This window comes from Mauremys mutica, chromosome 3 (genome assembly GCF_020497125.1).
Source record: "Mauremys mutica isolate MM-2020 ecotype Southern chromosome 3, ASM2049712v1, whole genome shotgun sequence".
NCBI lineage: Eukaryota > Metazoa > Chordata > Testudines > Geoemydidae > Mauremys > Mauremys mutica.
Window position 1 is genome coordinate 122,031,085 of NC_059074.1, and position 20,513 is coordinate 122,051,597.

At 41.3% G+C, this 20,513-nt stretch overlaps 1 protein-coding gene across 4 annotated transcripts in view; it reads right to left on the minus strand.

Annotated features, from left to right (window-relative positions):
• PRKN (parkin RBR E3 ubiquitin protein ligase) overlaps positions 1-20,513 on the minus strand; it is a 1,207,207-nt gene that overhangs the window by 782,502 nt on the left and 404,192 nt on the right. For all 4 annotated transcript variants that reach the window (XM_045009067.1, XM_045009066.1, XM_045009069.1 and 1 more), the window contains one exon: positions 1,909-2,149. In XM_045009067.1, the coding sequence (XP_044865002.1) occupies positions 1,909-2,149 (241 nt within the window). The remainder of the gene's footprint in view (positions 1-1,908; positions 2,150-20,513) is intronic.

Below are 20,513 nucleotides of genomic sequence, written 5' to 3' on the forward strand. Positions count from 1 at the left end.
TAATAGTGAGACTCATAGCAAACTGAGTAGCAAACTGAGACTCATAGCAAACTGAGTAGAAAAGACCACCACAAAGTACCTGTCATTAACAACTAGCCAGGCAGAAGTATCACTCAGAGCTAATCTACACTGATCCAGGTATGTCACTCAGGAGAGTGAAAAAATCCATACCCTCTGAGCGATGTATTTAAACCGACATAATCCCCAGTACAGATAGCACTAGGTTGATGGAAAAATTCTTCCGTTGACCTAATTACTGCCTCTAAGGAAGGTGGATTATCTACAGCAACAGGAGAACTCCACCCATTGCTTCAGCGAGCATCTACGCTGAAACGCTACAGCTGTGCTGCTGTAGTGTTTTAAATGTATACATAGTCTCAGTAAAACTGTCTCTTTATTTTGTTCATAAAATAAAGAAATTATTTAGCTGCATCCCAGATAGACCTAGTCCATTGACACAGGCAATCTACATTCAGTTACATTATCATCCAGCCATTGGGGATCCTTGCTATGACAAATGAGCATACTTCGTTTTGTCAGAAGCCTCATGGAGACTGTGAGTGTGAAAGAGACACAAGATGAAAATATGAAGATGTGCCACAAGAAGCCTTAAAAGTGTAAATTGCCCTGCGATGTCAGGCAAAGTTATTAAGTTCATGTAAATATTTTATGCAGGGACAAAAATAAATAAAAAGAAGAATCCAGCAGTTCACATCACAGTGCTTCAGACAACAAGCCCAATCTCATCATATCTGCCCCAACTGATCAGATTTAAATTAGCATGCACCCCTCTTGTCTCATTACTCATTCAGAATGTGAGATGTGGATCATTAAGCGAGGCACTAATTTGTTCCTAAACTGCACTCATTCATCATTAGTTGGCAGTGAGAGGTTGATCAAGTCAGTTGTGGAACACTTCTGCGACCCACCCATGAGCTGTACACTTTCTGCGTGATTTACTTACGACACATTATTTTAACAGTTTTGGTAATCCATATATTGTAAAGATGATTTTTTTGGTCAGGTTAATCTCAGAGGTTTCTGTTTGCCTTACTTCTAGAATTGAACTCTTCTGCTTCTACAAAAAAGTGTTTGTGTATTGATCTTTTAAATGGCTTCTTCAATGAATTAGCAAAAAAAAGTCACCTCAGTACTGTAGCGTTCCACAGAGAGATTGCTACTAATTTAGGAGATGCATAATGGGGAATTATAGTAAGGATGTTTCCTCTTAGAAGATTGAAATACTATTTTAGGGATCCTTCTAAGAAAAATTGTGGCCTGGGAATCTCTTTCAAAATTCAGTTTAATTATTCATACATTGGCTCTTGATAATTTTGCCAATTTTTATGCTACTTCATTCATACCAGATATAGATGCCAAGAATGAAGCATGGATATTGTAAACTGTAATTTTGTGAATAAGAACTTTTTAAATCCATACCATAAGTCATCTATCTTTATATGTTAATTTGTGTTTGTCATGTCTTTACAAAACTTTCACAGAAGTATTTTAATAAAATTTGTGAACATAAAACGGCCATAAAACTTGTAAATTAAATTAAATTAATATTTCAATGCATGACCTGTCTAATATTCTAGTCATGGAAACTGGTTTCAGCTTCAGTTACAAGAATAGACAGTGGTTGCTTCTTTTATTCATCTATAATACTAAATAGCATCATAAAAGTTAAGAAAAGGAAGAGCAAACCATTCAGTTCATCCCCCAAGCATAGGTACGACATACTCTACTAGAAGACATATCAAAAGTTCAGCTACATATTCACCGTAGATTATTGACATTGTATTGTTTGTTTAAAAGACTAAAAGAAACTGTGGCTGTGCCACTGCATGTAGGATAAGTCTGAAACGTCAGTGCTAAGTTTTGAATTGTACAGTCTCAGTGAGTTACCTGATTTATCAGATGGAGGAGAACTGCTGTTGTCTGTAGTATCCAGAATAACAGCCAGCCCTGCAGAATAAGTTGGGAGGACGCTGGTACTAAGGTCTACACGGGTTAGACTTTCAGGCTCTTTTTCCATGCCTCCTAGAATACCTCCAGCGTTGGCAGTTTCAACGTCAGTCCTTTTCTGACCACTGTCTAGGGGACTCTGAACAATATGAACTATACTCTGCTGGGCCAAGTCACAGTTCTGAAAAACAAAAACAAAATCCCCAAATATGATTGACACAAAGAAAAAATTCACTCTATCTCCAATTTGGTATTTGTTCAGCCATTTCCAATCCATTTCATGTGGAATTTCAATAAGCATTAACAGAATGCAAAGAAAAGTGACAAGTATAAATTGCAAGAATTAGGGTTACTTGCACTGGCAACAGGTTCACAATGCTTACAAATTCTAAACATTTAACAAAGAAATGGTGGACCAGAGCCAACAACTCTGAATAATTCTGTTGGCGGATGTACAGAGAGAAGTGTTATTAAGTCAGATGCTAAGAAAATTCAATCGATAAAATGCATTTTCACAGACAAGGATGAAAAAAGTTTATAATATTAATATTTAAAAAAATCACAGGTGACCCCTTTTTTTTACTAACAATAATAACAGTTAAAATAACAGTTCATAACGATGCTTGAATTAGTGTGTGTGAGGGATAAATGAAGTAATGCCATCCTCCCACTTCTTGCTGCTACATGTTGGAAAACTGAAAAAAAAATTGCACAGCACTGTCATGTTATTTTTTCCAGTTAAAACACTGTGCATGATATATAGGGGTAAACACTACAGTTATATCATTTTAGTTAATCATTCTAGACTTCCAAATTTGTTTGGAAGACATGTTGTCTAGACTAAGAAAGTTGGCTCAAGACTTTTTTCTGTGTTTACAATTGCTATTAATTAAAACAAAATTAAAAGAGAAAACAAAATAAAGCTTTCAAAAGTGAAATAAAGAAAGTTATATGACAGTTAATAATAAGAACTGTATGTATTAAATGTAACTTGGAAATCTGAAAAGTTTATCAAAACCTGATAATTAAATTCAACAAATGTAATCCACGGTAATCCAATTATTCTGGCAAAGTGTCGATCTTGCTTTATCCTACTATTCTTAAGAAACAGCTATTGTCCAAACAGATCTTAAAAGAGATGCTTTTTACGCTTCTCAAAGACCATTGCCAACACTAACTCTAAAGTCAGAAATATAAATATTTTCAACAATTACTTTGTTCCTTAAATCTAAATTTCAAACTATTTTTTCTCAGGTATTACTAACAAAAACAAACCATAAATCAAGTTTTCCCATATACATATGCATACCTATATATGATATTTTAAAAAGTAATTCCAAATACACAGTCTGAGTTATTTTAAAACTGCTCTGTCCCCTGAAATTCACCAATTAGTTATAAGCACAAGTAATTAATTAAGAAACATTTTTCTTCAAGTTTACCATACACTTCTGTTTGAAACAAGCTCAGATATTAAACTCTTTAGGATTCTAATCTTTAGATTTTAAAATCAATATATTGCTTTCCTTTCTCTGAGCTTCTCGTAATTCAGATGATATCAGATCATGTAGGTATTTTTTAAATTCTTTGAAGTTACTGCATGTACTCCCCTCAGACATGGTTCCTTATATTTTTGTGTGCCCATGGACCACAGCTTCTTGTTTAAGTAGAACGAACTATTCTCATGTGGTATCATAAATTCATTTTTTGTCCCCACATTCCATATAATAAGTTCCAGAGTCAATTTTGACAATCATGTTGGGTTCAATCATGAACCACCTAATGTGGCTGTGCAGGGGGAAAAGGGGTAGAAGGTGTCCTTGAGCATTGATAATTATTTATTTGCTCCCAATGTACCTTATCAATTTAACCTGGTATTAGATATCAACTCTATACGAATTCTGCAGCCCTTTCCACAGTTCATATTCAGCTGGGATCTTGAGAATCAGAGGGAACTTGCAGTTCAGTTAAAGATGTCACAATCACAATAATCTTTTCTAGTACTGCAAAAGGGTTTCTCTATTCAGCCTGCTTGTTTTTCCACAGGTCTTGGGTTTTCAAAAAGCCTTCCTCTCCCTCAGCGGCCAGCTGGAATGGCATCTCAGTTGGCAACTCTTTCCAGAAGTTCTTCATGTTATAGGAAGCAACCAACATTTTTAAGGCCAGATAGGGCTTTTCACCCAATTGAGGGGTGCACCCACTTGTTACGTCTCTTCTCTCAAAAGATCCCAGATGAATCAGCACATTTCCCCAAGAAATCAATGAAATAAACAAATTACCATCTCATGACTGTTCCAGTAATTTAACAGTCCTTCAGATTATTGGGATTTCACTGTTATACTTCTTGGATTCACAATGCAAATTTCTCTCTGAACACCTGGTTTTCACTCAGCATTTGTTTTTCTCCACCTCCCTCATTTGCATGTAAACCAGATGTCCATCTGGACAGTTGATTGGTTTCGAGGGAAGGGAGGAACAATTATTTTGCAGACCCATCCAGTTGTGCTCAGGGCCGGCTTTAGGCCGATTTCCCCGATTCCCCCGAACTGGGCCCCGCGCCCTAAAGAAGAGCGCCTAACTTTTTAATTTTTACTCACCCGATGGCGGTCCGGGTCGTCAGCAGCACTTTGGCGGCAGGTCCTTCACTTGCTCCAGAGGTCTTCAGCGGCATTTCAGCAGTGGGTCCTTCAGTGCCGTGGAAGACCCGGAGCGAGTGAAGGACCTGCTGCCAAAGACCTGGACCGCCTCCGGGTATCCGAATCAGGCCCCGCACTTCCTAAAGCCAGCCCTGGTTGTGCTGGGATATCATCTTACAAAGGTGGAGTAACACAGCTGTCCCAGAATGACCCTGCAGGTTTCTGTGTTGGGAAAACCAAGGCCAGTTAATATACAGATGGTCTGTATTGACTTTAGCTGGTTACTCTTGTGGGTTTGGGTAGAATGGGAGAATCCCGAAAAGCTGGGGCAGATCCTCTGCCCCACTTTCTCTCTGCTCCCTCCAACTCTATGGTGGTAATCATCTTAGAAATGCTATATACCAGGGGTGCTCAAACTTCAGCTTGCAAGCCACATGTGGCTCTTTTACAGTTAAAGTGTGGCTTGCGGTGCCCCCCACACCCGCACCCTGTTCTCTACCTACCAGACTGGGGTAGGAGGAGCACAGGGCTTCTGCTCTGCAGCAGGATGGTGGGGCTAGGCGCTTCAGCCCTGTGGGGATGGGGGGTCTCGGGACTTCAGCAGGAGCAGGGCTGAAGCCCTGAGCCCCAGCTGGCATGCCTAGCTCTCACATTTCTGAAGATTATAGTATGTGGTTCAGAGGATCAGTAAGTTTAGCCATTCCTGCTATATACTTTAGATAAACAATGAGGTCCAAAACCAAGGGGATTCTGTAGGAATGGGGAAGAATATCACAGAGGCAGCTCCAGGCCTTAATGCAGACACTTCTCCACATATAGACATAGAGGAGAGAAAGTTGGCCCAGTTTCACTGATGTAAATCTAGAGTAACTTCTCTGAAGTTAATACAGTTACTAAAGATTTACACTGGTGTAACTAACAGCAGAATTTGTCCCACTATGAAAGTTACATGTTACCAATCATCAGGTACACTTTTAATTGAACGAGGTTCCCTTATCGATATTTCAGGATACTTTGTACTCTTGTTTTTTCACCAAAATCTGATAATTGTTGTTTAATTTTGGTTTGATTCAACATATTCAGGTTGTGAGTTCAATCCTTGAGGGGGCCATTTAGGGATTTGGGGCAAAAAGCTGTCTGGGGATTGGTCCTGCATGGAGCAGGGGGTTGGACTAGATGATCGCCTGAGGTCCCTTCCAACCCTGATATTCTATGACTCTATAGATTTAGATATTCCTTTGAATCATTTCTCAGCAAGTCTGTTTTTTTTCTTTATATAATGCAATTCTAAAATATGAAAATCTGTTTTTTGTTGAATTTTTAATAACACGCTTTTTCTCTAGTTGAGCATTAACCCAGTCAGCAGAGATTTGTCAGAGTAAGTGCTTTGCAGACTTAATACTGAAACAATGCTGTTATTAGGTTTCAACTTGAAAGCATCATGTTATCACCAACAGACCTGCGGGTTTTTATATATCTTGCTGCCCATAATATTTTAACAGAATATATTTAAATTGCTTAATAAATTTAGTTCACCAACACAAAATCCATCACACATCTAGTTGTTATTTTGAAACTACTCTCAAAATAAAGACATTGTAACGATGTTGGGGTAGATGTGGGGTAAAATTTCCAAAAGTGTCTCAGTGACTTGGGAACCTAAATTCATTTTTCAAAGGTGACTTAGGCACTTAGGTTCAGATCCTCCAAGGCATTAAAGCTTCTCACTCCCAAAATGGTAGTTAGGCACCTAAATACTTTTGAACATCTAGGCCATAGGCACCTAAATCTCTTTGAGAATAATGAAATTTGAAAATGAGACTTAGGCTCCTAAATCATTTAGGGCCAGATTTTTAAAAAGTATTTAGGTGTTGCTGCAGTCAGGGTCTCAGCACCTGATTTAGTAGGCTCAATTTCATTTTAAAAAGATGTTTAGGCACTTAGGAGTCTAAATGACAGCCTGTCGGGAGGATCCACAAGGTCCAGGAACTCAAATAATTACAGGGGATAATCAAAAATATAACAGCGATGGGTGTGAAGGTCAAAGGGTCAAACAAAAGGAACCTGAAGGGGACACCGAGCAGAGAACCTGGGACAGCACCCACCGCTCCTCAAAGGTGTCAAGAGAGCCAGCGGACACCGTCCAGAGGAACTCTGCCCGGATACATGAGCGAAGGCAGGATTGGAAATAGGCCCCACAGTCGCAGGAAGCCCCCTCAGTCAACCTCCTCTTCCTGGTCTTATAGATGGCTACTTTTGCCAGCGCTAGGAGCAGGTTGACATGGAGGTCCCATGGCTTTGTGGGGCCACAGATAAGGTGTGTGTATATGAAAAGGTGAGGGGAAAAGTGCAGCCAGAAATGTTAAAAGGATGTCCAGGAGGATCTGGAATAGGGGCTGCAACCTGGCGCACTCCAGGTATACGTGCATCAGGGTCTCCCTCATGCTGCAAAAGGGACAGATGTCAGGGACAGGGATGAACACCGCCAAGTACACGCTGGTGCTCACGGCTCCATGGAGAAGCTGCCAACTGATATCCCCGGTGGGCCTTGGGACTAGGGTGGAGTATAAGCTGGCCCACCAGGATTCCTCATCCTCAAGAGGTGGTAATAGGTCCCGCCACTTCATATCGGGGCAGGACATGAGGATGAGGAAATGAAGGATGTGGAGCATGAGCATGTACAGATGTTTCCTTGGTGCGGTCCAGTATGTTATCCCTAGAATGATAAGCCCCCCCTTTCCTACAAACTGAGAAGGGGTTACCTCTGGTCAATTAGGGACACCTGAGTCCAATTAAGGGCTGCCTGAGACCTTTAAAAACCCCTACTCTGGTGAGGCAGGTGAGAGGAGAGACAAGCTACTGAAAGACTAGTGGCAGCAGGGAGATTGGCTTCTCCAGGGTGAGAGGCTGCTCTCCCCCCTACAGAGGAGACAACCAAAAATGAGTGCTTGCTTACAGGAGGGATGGACACCTCAGGCCTACAACAGGACAATCTCCACCCCAATGAGGGGGCAGGGAAAGATATCCCCCTTTGTTTTGTGTTTGTAAATTGGTTTCTTTTTGTTTGGTGGAGGAGCACTCCTTGGGCCAGCCCTGAGGCCTACCTTGAAAATATTGATAAGTAAATACAGAGGGGGAAAGCAAACAGTGTGAGGCTGATTTAGCTCAGGCGCCGCTACTGCCAGAGAGGGAAGAGCTAAGTTCAGTGAGATGGAGGAGGTGCCTTGTCATACACATTTTATACCAATGAAAAGTTATGGGTGTGTCAATGCTAATTCAACCAAAAGCAACTCTTCAGTTTTGCCTCAAGATGAGCCTTGTCATTGAAGAGCTCTGTGTAAAGATAACACCACTTTTCTATGGAGTTGTACTAAAACTTCAGTGTTAACCAGGGATCCTAGTTTTCCATGATAAAAAAACTCTGATAAAAACCCATGAAAATCTGTGTTTTTCCATGATTAAAATGAAATGCTGAACTTCAGTTTCCCTAGCTACAACAGATATAGGTATCAGTTGAACACAATGTTTTATTGCTATACAATAGAACCTGGTTCATCCAATTCTCCATTATCTGGCTCTCTCTATTCATCAAACCACCAGCCACCCAGGGCTCAGGCTGCCTGCCCCGGGTAGATAGCCTGAGCCCCCCCCATCTTAAAATAAGGGATAGAGAAAGCTCTTTGTCCATTTTTTTCATTATCCGATCTGGCCCTAGTCCCAATTAGATCAGCTAAACATGGCTCCACTGTAAATTCCAAGCACATTCAAAAGATCAACCATAAGAGGGGGAGATTACGTGCATTGAATAAGTGACACTGGTACTTTCAGTAACATTTAGTTAATAGTTAATATATGTTTTTATTTTTTCACAAAAGATAAAAAATAAAGAATCTCTGAAAAAATGCAAATTCTGTGTGTTTCCATGGCAAACAGATTTCTAGGATACCTGGTGTTAACTCCTCTACCCCTTCCATTCATCTCAGTGGATGTGAATGCTAAAGTTTAGTGATAACTCTCTAGTAGTCAACATTAACTATTCCAGCTGGGTATTTCAAAGGTGCGTAAACAAGTTAGTCTCCCTTTAAATGACTAGTTTTCACTGATGAACAGGTTAGCAGACAGAATGAGGAACGGGGTGGGAGTGAAGCCCACAGAAGGGTAAATTCGGAGCTGCTGCAAGTAGGTCAAACAATACCATTAGTGATAGTAGATCAGTTGGACTAATCGGTACAATTAAAAATCTAAAATAATTCAAAAGGTTTAAAAGTTTGCTCCCATTATGTAATAGCAGAAACAACCACATAAAGCAAAATATATTCCTTTTTTTTTAACTCAGATAGCATAATATAAACTACTACAGTGAAGGAACTGAAATAATTCTCCTTTCTGGAATTCCAGTATTACCTCATTAATAACATTTACTGTGTGGTGGTAACTGAAATGACTATTTGAAAAATGGCAACTCTTTCCTCATCATACCAGCTTCCAGTGACCTTAACACTGCAAAGAGAACCATGTGGGCTGACTTCTGTGCTCATGCAAAGCCCTATTTAAATCAGTGGGGCTTTGCACAAGCACAGGGGCTCACCTGTGCTGTTGTCTTTGCAGAATAGTTACCTGTCCATATCTGCTTATTTTACTAACAAAAGGAATTACATCCAATCAGACCAATGGTCCACCTAGTCTAGTATCCTCTCTGTGGCAGTGGCAAGTACCAGATGCTTTGAAATCAGATGTAAATTCCCCAGACTGGGCTATTATGCATTAACATGAGCAGGAAGGACAGTACAGCTAGTGGTTTTTCCTTTAATAAAGATTTCATTTTAAACATGTTTTTACTGCAGAACTAATAGCTGTAGGAGGGTGATTGGACTCTAGTCTTCCTTACACATTTTCATCAGAGACATCAGCAAAGTTCTGACTGCAGAATCTTTATCTGATGATGATGAATGATGATGATGATTGATGATGACACAACCAGATAGAGATCAACTTGATTGGCAGATCCCAGGCTGAGTTTGCAAGACTGGCAGTGTGGGAGAAAGGGGGGAGGAAGAGTTCTTTTTTTTTTCCCAGTTGTAAACTGAGTAAATTAGATATGGAAACTACTAAGTAATAATAAATATGGAATCCCCAAATTCCACATTTATAATATCCTGTTTCCACAATTGAACCTGGCTTCAGTTTCAGAGAAGAAAATACCCATCCTTGTAGGACAAAAGGGCAAGAAAAATTGTGTGTTTGTTCTCTTATTGAGAAATATAAAGGATGTATTAGAATCTCTCTGAAAAGTTCCTATAATCAGTAGTGACTAGCACACTGTAAATAGCATAGATCAGATAGACAGAAGACAGGGTGGGCCTGCACTTTCTTCACTGACAGAAATTATGTTATTCAAACTACTTCTGTAACTTCCTTAGGTTTTTGCCTTGGGTTAGTATTGTAGACACAAATCTAATATGTATTTTTTCTGTCAATATCTCTTTCATTTTCTACATATATTTGTTTTATGCCTCAGGAAAGATTTCTTTTGTGAATATCTGTTGTTAATAATTCTAAAGATATTGTCTTGTCTTATCTGTTCATCCAAATTAATGCTTATCCGTGATCCATTATCCAAAGGGAAATACTGTGTGTTTCTTCTCTATCAAGTGCTTCTTCTCTCACCAGAACAAAAGGAACTCACAAGATCCAGAAGTGATTAAACCACGTGTCAGAGGCTGGTACTTCATACAGAATGCATTTGGGACAAGCTGAACAGGTGGCTTCATAACAGACTACTTCAGTATTCAAACTTTTTTTCAAAAGGTATTTACCTTCATATCCTCTTCCAGTTTTTCAAAAGAAAAAAAATGTCTTCCACATGGCTAAACTAGCATCTTTTGAATGAATGATAGGTGACTATTCAGTGCTGCCAGCTACAGGCTGACCAGCAGGCCAATGTGGAACAGTTAGAACAGACAACTTGCAAAAAAGAAGAAGGAAAAGGAAGAGATGAGACAGTTTCTACAGTCCTATCTACCTCTGTTTCCTATAAATCTTCCACTTGTTATTTTCCCCACTTACAAGATATTGTCATAGTGACACACTGCTGAAAGGAGAAATGTTGTTCATTTATGTCCAACAAATGGACAGACTAATGGGAAATCACCTTCAATGAAATAAAACATTTTTTAATAAAATGTTTAATTTAAAACCATTGGGCGATTTAGCATTTAGGCTCCACTCTATCAAGCAATGAGACTAGGACAAATGTCATCTGAATTTGTAACCAACTTAAGAATTATTGTGAGTTAGCTAGACAACTCTTTCTGATTAAGAAATACAAAATGACATCCTGAGCCTCATAATCCTGGAGAAACAGACACCACATGGAAAATAACTTTAAAAGTGAGGCTTTATAAAAATAAAAAATCCAGGCACTTCTATACAGCTGAAGCTGCTGTGCAGAATGCCTGGCACATCTGAGCTACTGGATCCAGCTCTGCTGGAAGTTAAATTGATAAGGGAACTGCTCATAACAGTCAAATAATAAAACAAGCAGCTTATTGCAAGCTAGACTCACTGCAGTGAAAAAGAGAAACAGAAAGAATGTCTGACATAGAAGGGTAAATAAATGCCCAAGGGCATTGGGGTAAAGAGAAAAAGGCTGGAAAAAAGAAATGGCGTCTGAAGCTGCAATAACCAAAAAGTGTAGTTAAAGGCCCTTTAGTTTCATTAAAAAGGATCAAGTATCTAGAAAGCAGTTCCTATCCAAAATGTGAGTGCTGGGGATAAAATTGTTCTACCTCTGACAAGACTCGCTCATAGTCCCAGAGTTCAGTAAAGTATTAAGTTATGGGTCTAGCTACAGGGTAACAGTGAACCAAGAGCAATAGTCAGCGGTATAAAGAGGAAAACTATTTCACTTGGATTTGACAGACATATGTTTTCACTGCAGCTCACGGTATGACTCTCTGATCAAGTGAGCACTGTATCTATAGCATTCGTGCTAGAAATAGGCCACTGTGATAAAGTCAGTCTGCAATAATCATATCCATTTCCTTTTTGATTAATTCTTGTCCTGCTGCTTTGACTATGAGGAAATTAAAATAAAAAACATGCATTGTTTTCATTGCCCCAGCACACAAAGGAGCATCTAACATGGAAACATCCCAAATCCCACACCTCAGCTTTGTCAAGTTACACACAGGATTTTTGGTTCAGTTTGGCTTTAGCAAAACCCTCCCCATTAGGATGGGACTTCCCTCATAACTTGCCCCTGAAAGCAAGGCTGTAGTTGGCTTCCATTCATTTTTACAACCAGGCCCTATGGCTGAAGCTTTGATGAGAGAACAGTGCTTTCTAGGTTCAATTCTCAATTACACTGATTGGAGGCACAGTATCTCTTTTAGCAGCCCGCAAACGCCGAAGATGGGACAAGAGGAGGACCACCCAATCTCACCGAGAGGCCAAAGAGCAGGGAGGCGGTTTAAAGCCCATCCGTCTCCACAATAGACTTCAATGTAAAATCATAGCAAAGCAGGGGGAAGGGCTTCATCCTCTATTTTTCCCACAGTACAGGGACATGGATCATCTTCCCTTTATCCGTCTTGCTTCTTCAATTACAGCTCTCTTCTGCCTCTTTCACTCTCATCCCCTCTAGCCAAAAAAATGGAATACCTCAAGAGATGATTCTCATTTGCCTCCTACCCACCCATTTTGCAAATGGGGATCAGGGAAGGTTTGGTGGGATGAGCCCTGTTCATTCCCTGAGGAGCAGAGGAGAACCCTCAGAGGTTTGTCTTCATCCTCTGCTCTTGGAGGGCTAATATGGAGGTCTCTTTTGTCCCCCTCTTCTTGACAACTTATGAAGAGCCTGGAGGAGAACTATATCTGCATAACCTCAGTTTCTTGGTGACTTCACAGGCTGGTAGGAATGCTTTGGTTTGGCCACAGCTATCAGCGCCATAATTGCCAGGGATTCAGTGCCCATGACCATGAAAGCTGCATCACATAATTAGAGAAGTAATAGAGAGAAGAGTCCTATCAAGACAAACCTCAAAGAATAGAAGATATTTTCCTGATTTAAAACAACTAAACAGAAAAAAAAATCAAAGTAACTGTTAATATTTTTAGAACCCGAGAGGGAAACCAAGTGTGGAGAGTGAGGTAAGGAGCAAAGGAAAGGGAAGCCAAAAGGAAAACCTCAGGCTTTATCATTTCTATTTGTAGAGAGCTCTAGGGAGGACCCAGTTGGAGTCAAGGGGCCTGTAAACATGTTTCTCTAGGGCAATCCCTGATACACCCTCTCTCAGTGGGGCTGGGGTCCCTGGTTACACCCAGCTACTAATGCTGGGTCAACCCTGTCAGGCTCCCACATCTTAGACCTTGTGGCAGGCCCTGCCACCTGCCAGCCTCCCCACGTTGTTTGCCAATGGAAAAAGAAAAGAAAAAAAACTATAAATGTTCTGACACCACTGAGAATATGCCCCTTCCTGGAGCCTACCAGCCAGGGCAAAGGTCACTGGCACTCCCTTACTTCAGGGGTGTTTGTGTAGCAGCTTCATGTGGGGCCCCGACAGTGCTCCCCCACAGCTTCTCCCAGTCTTGCTTTCTTCACAAGGCTGAAGAGTCTCTAGCATGGGAGGATTTGCTCTCATTGCTTCAGGAGATGCTCTAGCTGCTCCCTGCTTCAGCTTTCTACCTAGCTGCCTGCAGCTTCCTCCTTTAAAAGCTCTCCAGGCATTATTAGCAGAGGTGGAGGGGCAGGACTACCTTAGTATATAGACCTTCCTTGGCCCCTTCTCTGTCAGTGAGGGCCTAACTAAGAAATAGGGTGACCAGGTGTCCGGGTTTTGACCGGAACACCTGGTCAAAAAGGGATTCTGGCGGCTCCGGTCAATACTGCTGACCGAGCCACTGATGGTCTGGTTGGAGGCGCCGTGCAGCGGGACTGGCAGGCTCCCTGCTAGCGTCCATGCCATGTGGCTCCCGGGAAGCAGCCAGCACGTCCCCGCTTCTGCTCCTATGGGCAGAGACAGCCAGGGGTCTCCACACGCTGCCCCTACCTCAAGCACTGCCTCAACAGCTCCCATTGGCCAGGAACCATGGCCAATGGGAGCTGCGGGGGCAGCGCCTGCGGACAGGCATCGCACAGAACCACCTGGCCATGCCTCCGCGTAGGAACCGGAGGGGTGACATGCCACTGCTTCTGAGAGTTGCTTGAGGTAAGCGCTGCCCAGAGCCTGCACCCCAACCCCCTCCAGTGCTCCACCCCGTACCCCAGCCCTGATCCCCCTCCCACTGTCTGAACCCCCCCCAGTCCCAGCCCAGAGAACACTCCTGCACCCCAAAACCCATATACCCAGCCCCATCCCAGAGTTTGCACCCCCAGCCAGAGCCCTCACACCTCCTCACACCCCAACTCCCTGCCCCAGTCCGGACCCCCCTCCTTCATCCTGAACCCCTCATTTCTGGCTCCAGCCCACAGCCCGTATCTCTTCCCACACTCTAACCCCCTGCCTCAGACTGGAGATCCCTCCCATAGTCTGAACCCCTCGGCTCCACTCCCCAGCCCAGAGCCCCCTCCTACACCCCAAACCCCTCATCCCTGGCCCCACCCCAGAGCCTACACCTCCAGCCAGAGCCTTCTCCCCACTTCGTATCCCAACCCACTGCCTCAGCCCGGAGCCCCCTCCCAAACTTTGAACTCCTCATTTCTGACCCCACCCTGGAGTCCACACACCCAGCCGGAGCCCTCACTCCCCCCCACACCCCAGCCCCATGAGTGGGGGGAGGGGATGGAGACAGTGGGGGCGGGGCCTTGGAGAAGGGGTGGGGCATGGGTGGGGCCTCAGGGAAGGGGTGAGGAAGGGGGCAGGGCAAGGGTGTTCCATTTTGTGCAAGTAGAAAGTTGGCAACCCTACTAAGAAGTGCCAGCTAAGTGCCTCACTTTCTTTGTGTTAAGGAAATGCTAGGAGAACAACAGTTTCTGCTGTATTTCTCCCTGTCCAAGCAAACCTCCAAAATAACCCCATTACAGGTTTAGTTGCACACTGGAACAAAATCAGAAGAGTCTGGTTTGAATCTGGACCTTTGAATCTGAGTCAGCAAGCTATGTCCCATTGCTGATGCTTTGGTTTACCTGAAGATCTGCTTGTTTGCCAGATTCAGAACCAGGACCTTAGGAAGACTAGAGTGGAGTGAGGGGCCAGGTTTCTATTTTGAGCGGTTTGGCTTCGGGCAACAGAAACTCTCTTTGAGTAGCCCTATGATTCCACACAAAAAGAGACTGACACAGACTCTTAAAACAAAGTAACTAGTTAATAAAACCAATGTAACTTCCAACCTACCAGGACCTTGCAATGGAGATCAACACAGAAACTCTCAGACGAGACATTTTTCATTCTGCTCCCTTACAACATCATACAGGAAAACAAGAGGGTCTTTTTTATGCCTCATGAATAAGGAAAGTAATAAAAATGCCCCCTAGAGAGCTAACCATATAATAGCAGCCAATCAGTATGGATCCACATAAAATTGCAGTAGATATACTAGCTTTAATAGAAAATCTATTTCCAGGGATACCGCAAACAGACATTAAATGTGACCCTCTAAATAGGCAGGGAAAGCATATGAAGTCCCCACAAGACTGAAAAATAAACCCACCAAACATGACTATACTATTATTGTAACCTTCTCACACCCCAAGGACAGAGATCATGTCTTAAAAGCAGCTTGCACAGAAAGGAAATCAATTGGAAGAACAACACCACTCTTCTTTTTCCCCCAGATCTCAGCCCAATGACCAAAAAAAGGATGAGAAACTCGAAGGTAATTTAAAAAAAAAATCCTTTATCACTGAGGAGCAAAAGATGGGATGTTATTTCAACTTCAAACTGGAGATTACATATGATTCCATATGATAGAAAAGTTCTGTGGCTGTGCAGCAGCTGAAAATCATTGCCAGAGAAAATCTGAAGGGAAAAATTAATCACTCCATAATTCAAATAATGAAAAACTCAGGCTCTCATTTGGTATTGGGATCCACTAGTGTGGCTTCTGCCTGGTGCTGAATCTCAGTGAAGTAAATAGCACTCTATATGGGAGTAGGGACAGATCTTGATACAGCATTGGGTCCTAAATTAAAAGAAATTATTCACAGACTGTTTAGATTTTAAATTGCAGCACTCAAAAACTCAATGCTGATGCTATAGACTATACCTGTAGTTGATATGAGTTCAGTTTCTGAGAATTACTATTTTACATTATTAAACATATTAGGGTGTTATAAATGACTGAATTTGCACAGTATTCCATACACTGTGGGAGCTAAGCAATATCTAGGGACAGATGCAAAAAATGGGGACTTTACTATTAAGAATCCCACATTCCCACAGAAAAGTAATAGATAGAAAGGGCACAAAACCTCAGCTTTACTGGGTAATATATAAACATACTGTGCCTTAAGAATACATGAAAGAAATATGTCACCGCATTTGTATCCTGTTTGTCAGATGTCAGTCGTCTTATTCTGTTTTTACATTTAGTTTAAATATTGAATAGGAAAACAATAAAATGAAAGATTAAAAATATGAACTATCCTGGAATGAAAAAAGGATTCATTCCTTTTCTTAACCAAAAAGCTAGTATTATTTTATGGATTGCCATTAGAGTTCCAAAGACAGGGTTTCATAAGCAATTAAAGAATGCAAGCATAAGAAGTTGAAACTCTGTTGCTAGCATTAAAGTTCAATGCAAAGTTAAAGTTAGATGCAAATGAATTACTCAGAACCATTGTGCTTTCAACTCCTTCCAGAGGTAAACACCAGTGAGGGAGAGGGGAACCTTTGCTATGCACAAAGTCAAATGATGGAGCATAGTAAATGCACTTTGATTTGGGGGAAATCAGAACAAGGAACCTTCAAAATATCCTTGAAGTTATGACATTTTATTCACAGATTTTAGCAGTTTAATCTGACCCCTGAAACTTCTTTTTTAACATCTTATCTAGATGGGGTGAATATGGCAGACCAGAGTAGATATTAACTGTTCCCCACATAAGACTGATCCTATGTTCCTTGAGCACTAAATAGTCCCACTGACTTCAATAGGAATTAGGGATGTGTAAGGAATGCAGAATGGGATCCAGTTTTAACATGTGTGTAAGTGATCATGTTCTATGTACATCACATGGTGCAATTTTAATTTGCTGTTCCTTAAGCTTTTAAAAATCGTTTTGTACACCTGTTCTTTTATTCTGTTAATCACAGAGCCACAGTGCCCACTCCTGAACTCCTTATTCAAGCAAAACGCCCCTGGACTATTATATATAACAGATGTAATCCTGTGGCACTTTCTGGACAAAGGCTGAGATGTTTTAATTGTTTAAGGGACAGGAGGTGATTAGATATGAGAGTGGGTTGGAGTTGTGTTGTGGTTATTTTTAGTTTGGGTTGTGTGTTTTTCTGCTATTTTAGGTATTATCATTGGTTTCTGATGATTGCTGCTTTTAGCGTGCTTAAGACACTCAGAAGACTTCAGGCATACGTGCCTAATAAATAAAAGTGAATTTGGACCTGATCGTCCCTTCCTTCAGGAAGGAGCTAAAGTGGAGGAAAACTCTGCAATATTCTCCTCACAGTGATTCTGCCCTAGCTGTTCAACTGGAATGTAGGGGATGTTAGATATTCCCCTTCCTCATGAAACAAGTTATGGGGGCCAGTCACAAACTATGCAATCCAATTGAAATTGTGTGGATCCCAGGAGATGTAGAGAGGGTTAGGGCTCTTGCAAGGAAGGTCTGTGCCATGCTAACAACTATGGTCCTGCTCTCCTTGGCAACATGACTCCACTGAAACTGCATAGTCAGGGATTCATCAAGCCCTGGTGTCCCCAGAGACCCTCTTAAAGGGATATGCCCCACTAGCATGTGGGAGGGGCACTGGAAGCTGATTTTTTTAATGGAGATATCCTAGCTCATAGAACTGGAAGGGACCTTGAAAGGTCATCGAGTCCAGCCCCCTGCCTTCATTAACAGGACCAAGTACTGATTTTGCCCCAGATCCCTAAGTGGCCCCCTCAAGGATTGAACTCACAACCCTGGGTTTAGCAGGCCAATGCTCATGTCAAGGAAGCATGATGGAGCCCTTTCTTATGATTACTATTTTAGGAATAACAAAAGAAACAAGATATTTGAGAGGATCCATCATAATAATGTCCAACAGCCTCAAATTTTATTATCTTGGGAAAAAAACATTTTAGAAATATCTAGTACAATTAGATTCATGGTAACAGGGCAGTCTGCCCCCTTTAAGGATGAGGGGGGCCAGGGAACAGCCAGCCCTATTCTGGAGGGAAGCTCAGCAGGCAGGTGATGAGGATCAGCTGACACAGTTGGAGTGCACATCATGATTGGGCTGATGATTTGTCCCAGGTTGGTGATAAGGTGCTCTACCTTACACTCATCTTATTTATTGTACAGTGAATAAATTACTTCCATATGCAGCTACAATATGTCTTCTGTATATGTGTACCTGTATTTTAGCAGTTCCAGTGCCTCACATTTAAACAATTAGTGCCCAATAATGTTGTTGCTAGACACTTCAAATTGGAAACTGAAAAACTCATCCTCACTCCAAAATCATGGTAGGATGCTGTTTGTGGCATCCATTCAACATTCTGGACCAGAATGTCAGCTGAATTAATGACAATTAATTGCTGCTAAAGATTTAACAATACACATGTAAATATATCTGCTTCTGCTAAGTTAGTAGCCATACTGTGTGTAATAGCAGGTTTAACCACGACGGACAATGAGTATACATATTCAAGGCAGGGTAAATGGATTGGTTATTTCAAATTGCTAGCTACTCACTCACTCCTCACTCCTTTGCATAATGCATGAAATGTAAATGAAGAAAAGGTGCATTTTCAGGTTCATTACAGATAAAATTACAGGTGAATTAAAATGCACAAATGTTTAGATGTGTTACTTTTCAAAATCCATCTCTAGAATCTTCAGTGGCTTTATATGTTTCCTAACTGTAAGAATTTTTCCACAACTAATGTAGGTTCTGATACAGCAGAGAAATCTCCATGATCCACATTTACAGATCCTCTGCCAGGAGTTTACCCTCCTAGGAGCCGGACATTATTCTTAGAATTAGGAAGAGTGCAAAGAGGATGTAGAATAGATTAACATCTAGTGACATTCTGTCCTGGTGGATATCTACCTAAACTGGGTAGCCAGTTATTTTTTGTGACGGTCCAAATTTCTTGGTCAAGATATAGTCCAGGTCCAGATTCCAGAGAAAATAATGAAAAAATAATAAAAATAATGGTAATAATAAGTAAATAAAAAGATTTGGGGGTAAATTCAGAAGTGTCCGGCAGTCCAGATTTGGCCTGCAGTCTGCCTATTGACTACCCTTGACCACAATGAGATTTCGGCATTCAGGAATTTTGTACCAGCAAAAAGACACTTATCTTTTTTCATTAAAGAAGCCCAAAAGTTTCATAGCAAGTTTTGGGAAAAGTCCCTTTTGTGCTAGGAAAGGAAAGGAAAAGAAAAGAAAGAGAAAGTGACTGTGTCTGAATCAACTTTTGAACTTTCATGAGTTACACCCGCAATTGTAAATATGTATATATGGTATAAACAGAATGTATGTTTAGACAAACCTAAAAATATGTGATATTCATGTTGAGTTTGGCTTTTTATCTGAATGATCAAAACCTTTCAGGCCTCACAAAAGACCCTCCAACAACCTTCTTTACTTGGTCCCCTCTCTCTATTACATGATGTGCCACCTTAAATAGTGGAGGACTTGGCAGACATTAATCCCATTCAATATTGGAGCCTCCTATTCAATGGGAGATCAGGTAACCATCTGCTTGTCATCAAAGGGGTCTCATTTTTTGGGACTGATTGACTTGGTGACCTGATCTCACATAGTGTAAGTAATTCCTGCTGTGTCTGGATCATTTGCCACTTTAACCATTCAAAAGGAAGCTCGGTAACTGTTATAGGTTAGGTTACACTTTGTTGAAGCTGGTGAGTGTGACAGGCACCCTTCCTTCAGATTAAATGTAGAAAGCAATAGGGAGTCTAAACCAAAACACAGACACATGCCGTCACTCAAAACAAAGGCACATATGTGTCTGCTCAGGAATTATATCTATGTGGGCAATGGGTTTCACTGGGTATTGTTTGGGTGCAGGGCTGTGTGAGTAGGTGAGGGAAAAGCAAGAGAGAAAGCACAGAATCAAACAGAGAAGGACGCTACAGACACAGCCTGGACAAGCCCAGTGTATGGTCATGAGAGAAATCTAAAGAGCAGGCTTTTGGGCCGATGCTGGTTAAAAGTTTTGGGGCTGTAAGAAAGGAAATTACCTCCTGTTGTTTAGTTTCTCCTGTGCTAAGGGAAACAGGACTTAGTACAATCTTTCAAAATAAAAAAAAAAATTTGCACCAAAGAAATACCTGACTCCATTACAAATTTCTGCTTCCAACTGGAACACTATACAAGAACCCAAATTTCTGGCGAGCCACTCGGGTCAAAAGGGGTAATAAAACTTTCATCCCCGCAAAACATAAGTGAATTGGATTGTCAAATTGGTTTCTTATGAGAACAGCTAATCCGTAGACTAGATCAAGAAAATGGAGGATGAATTTTAAAAAGAAGACAAAAAAAAAGCCTGGTACAGTCTTGGACCTAAAAGCAGCATTTGTTACATATTCAAATGGCAGTTTAATGTGACCCAGGAGAAGATTACTGAGTACCAAGCATCAGAGGAAAACAATAGCTTCCACAATAGCTCCACCCTGAAGAAGAAATCCAAATTGGGTCTCGTAGACCCTACTCATGGTCTTCAAATACATAACCCAGCACTAGAAAGAATAGTTAAAGAGTGTAGGGGTAACGTTGG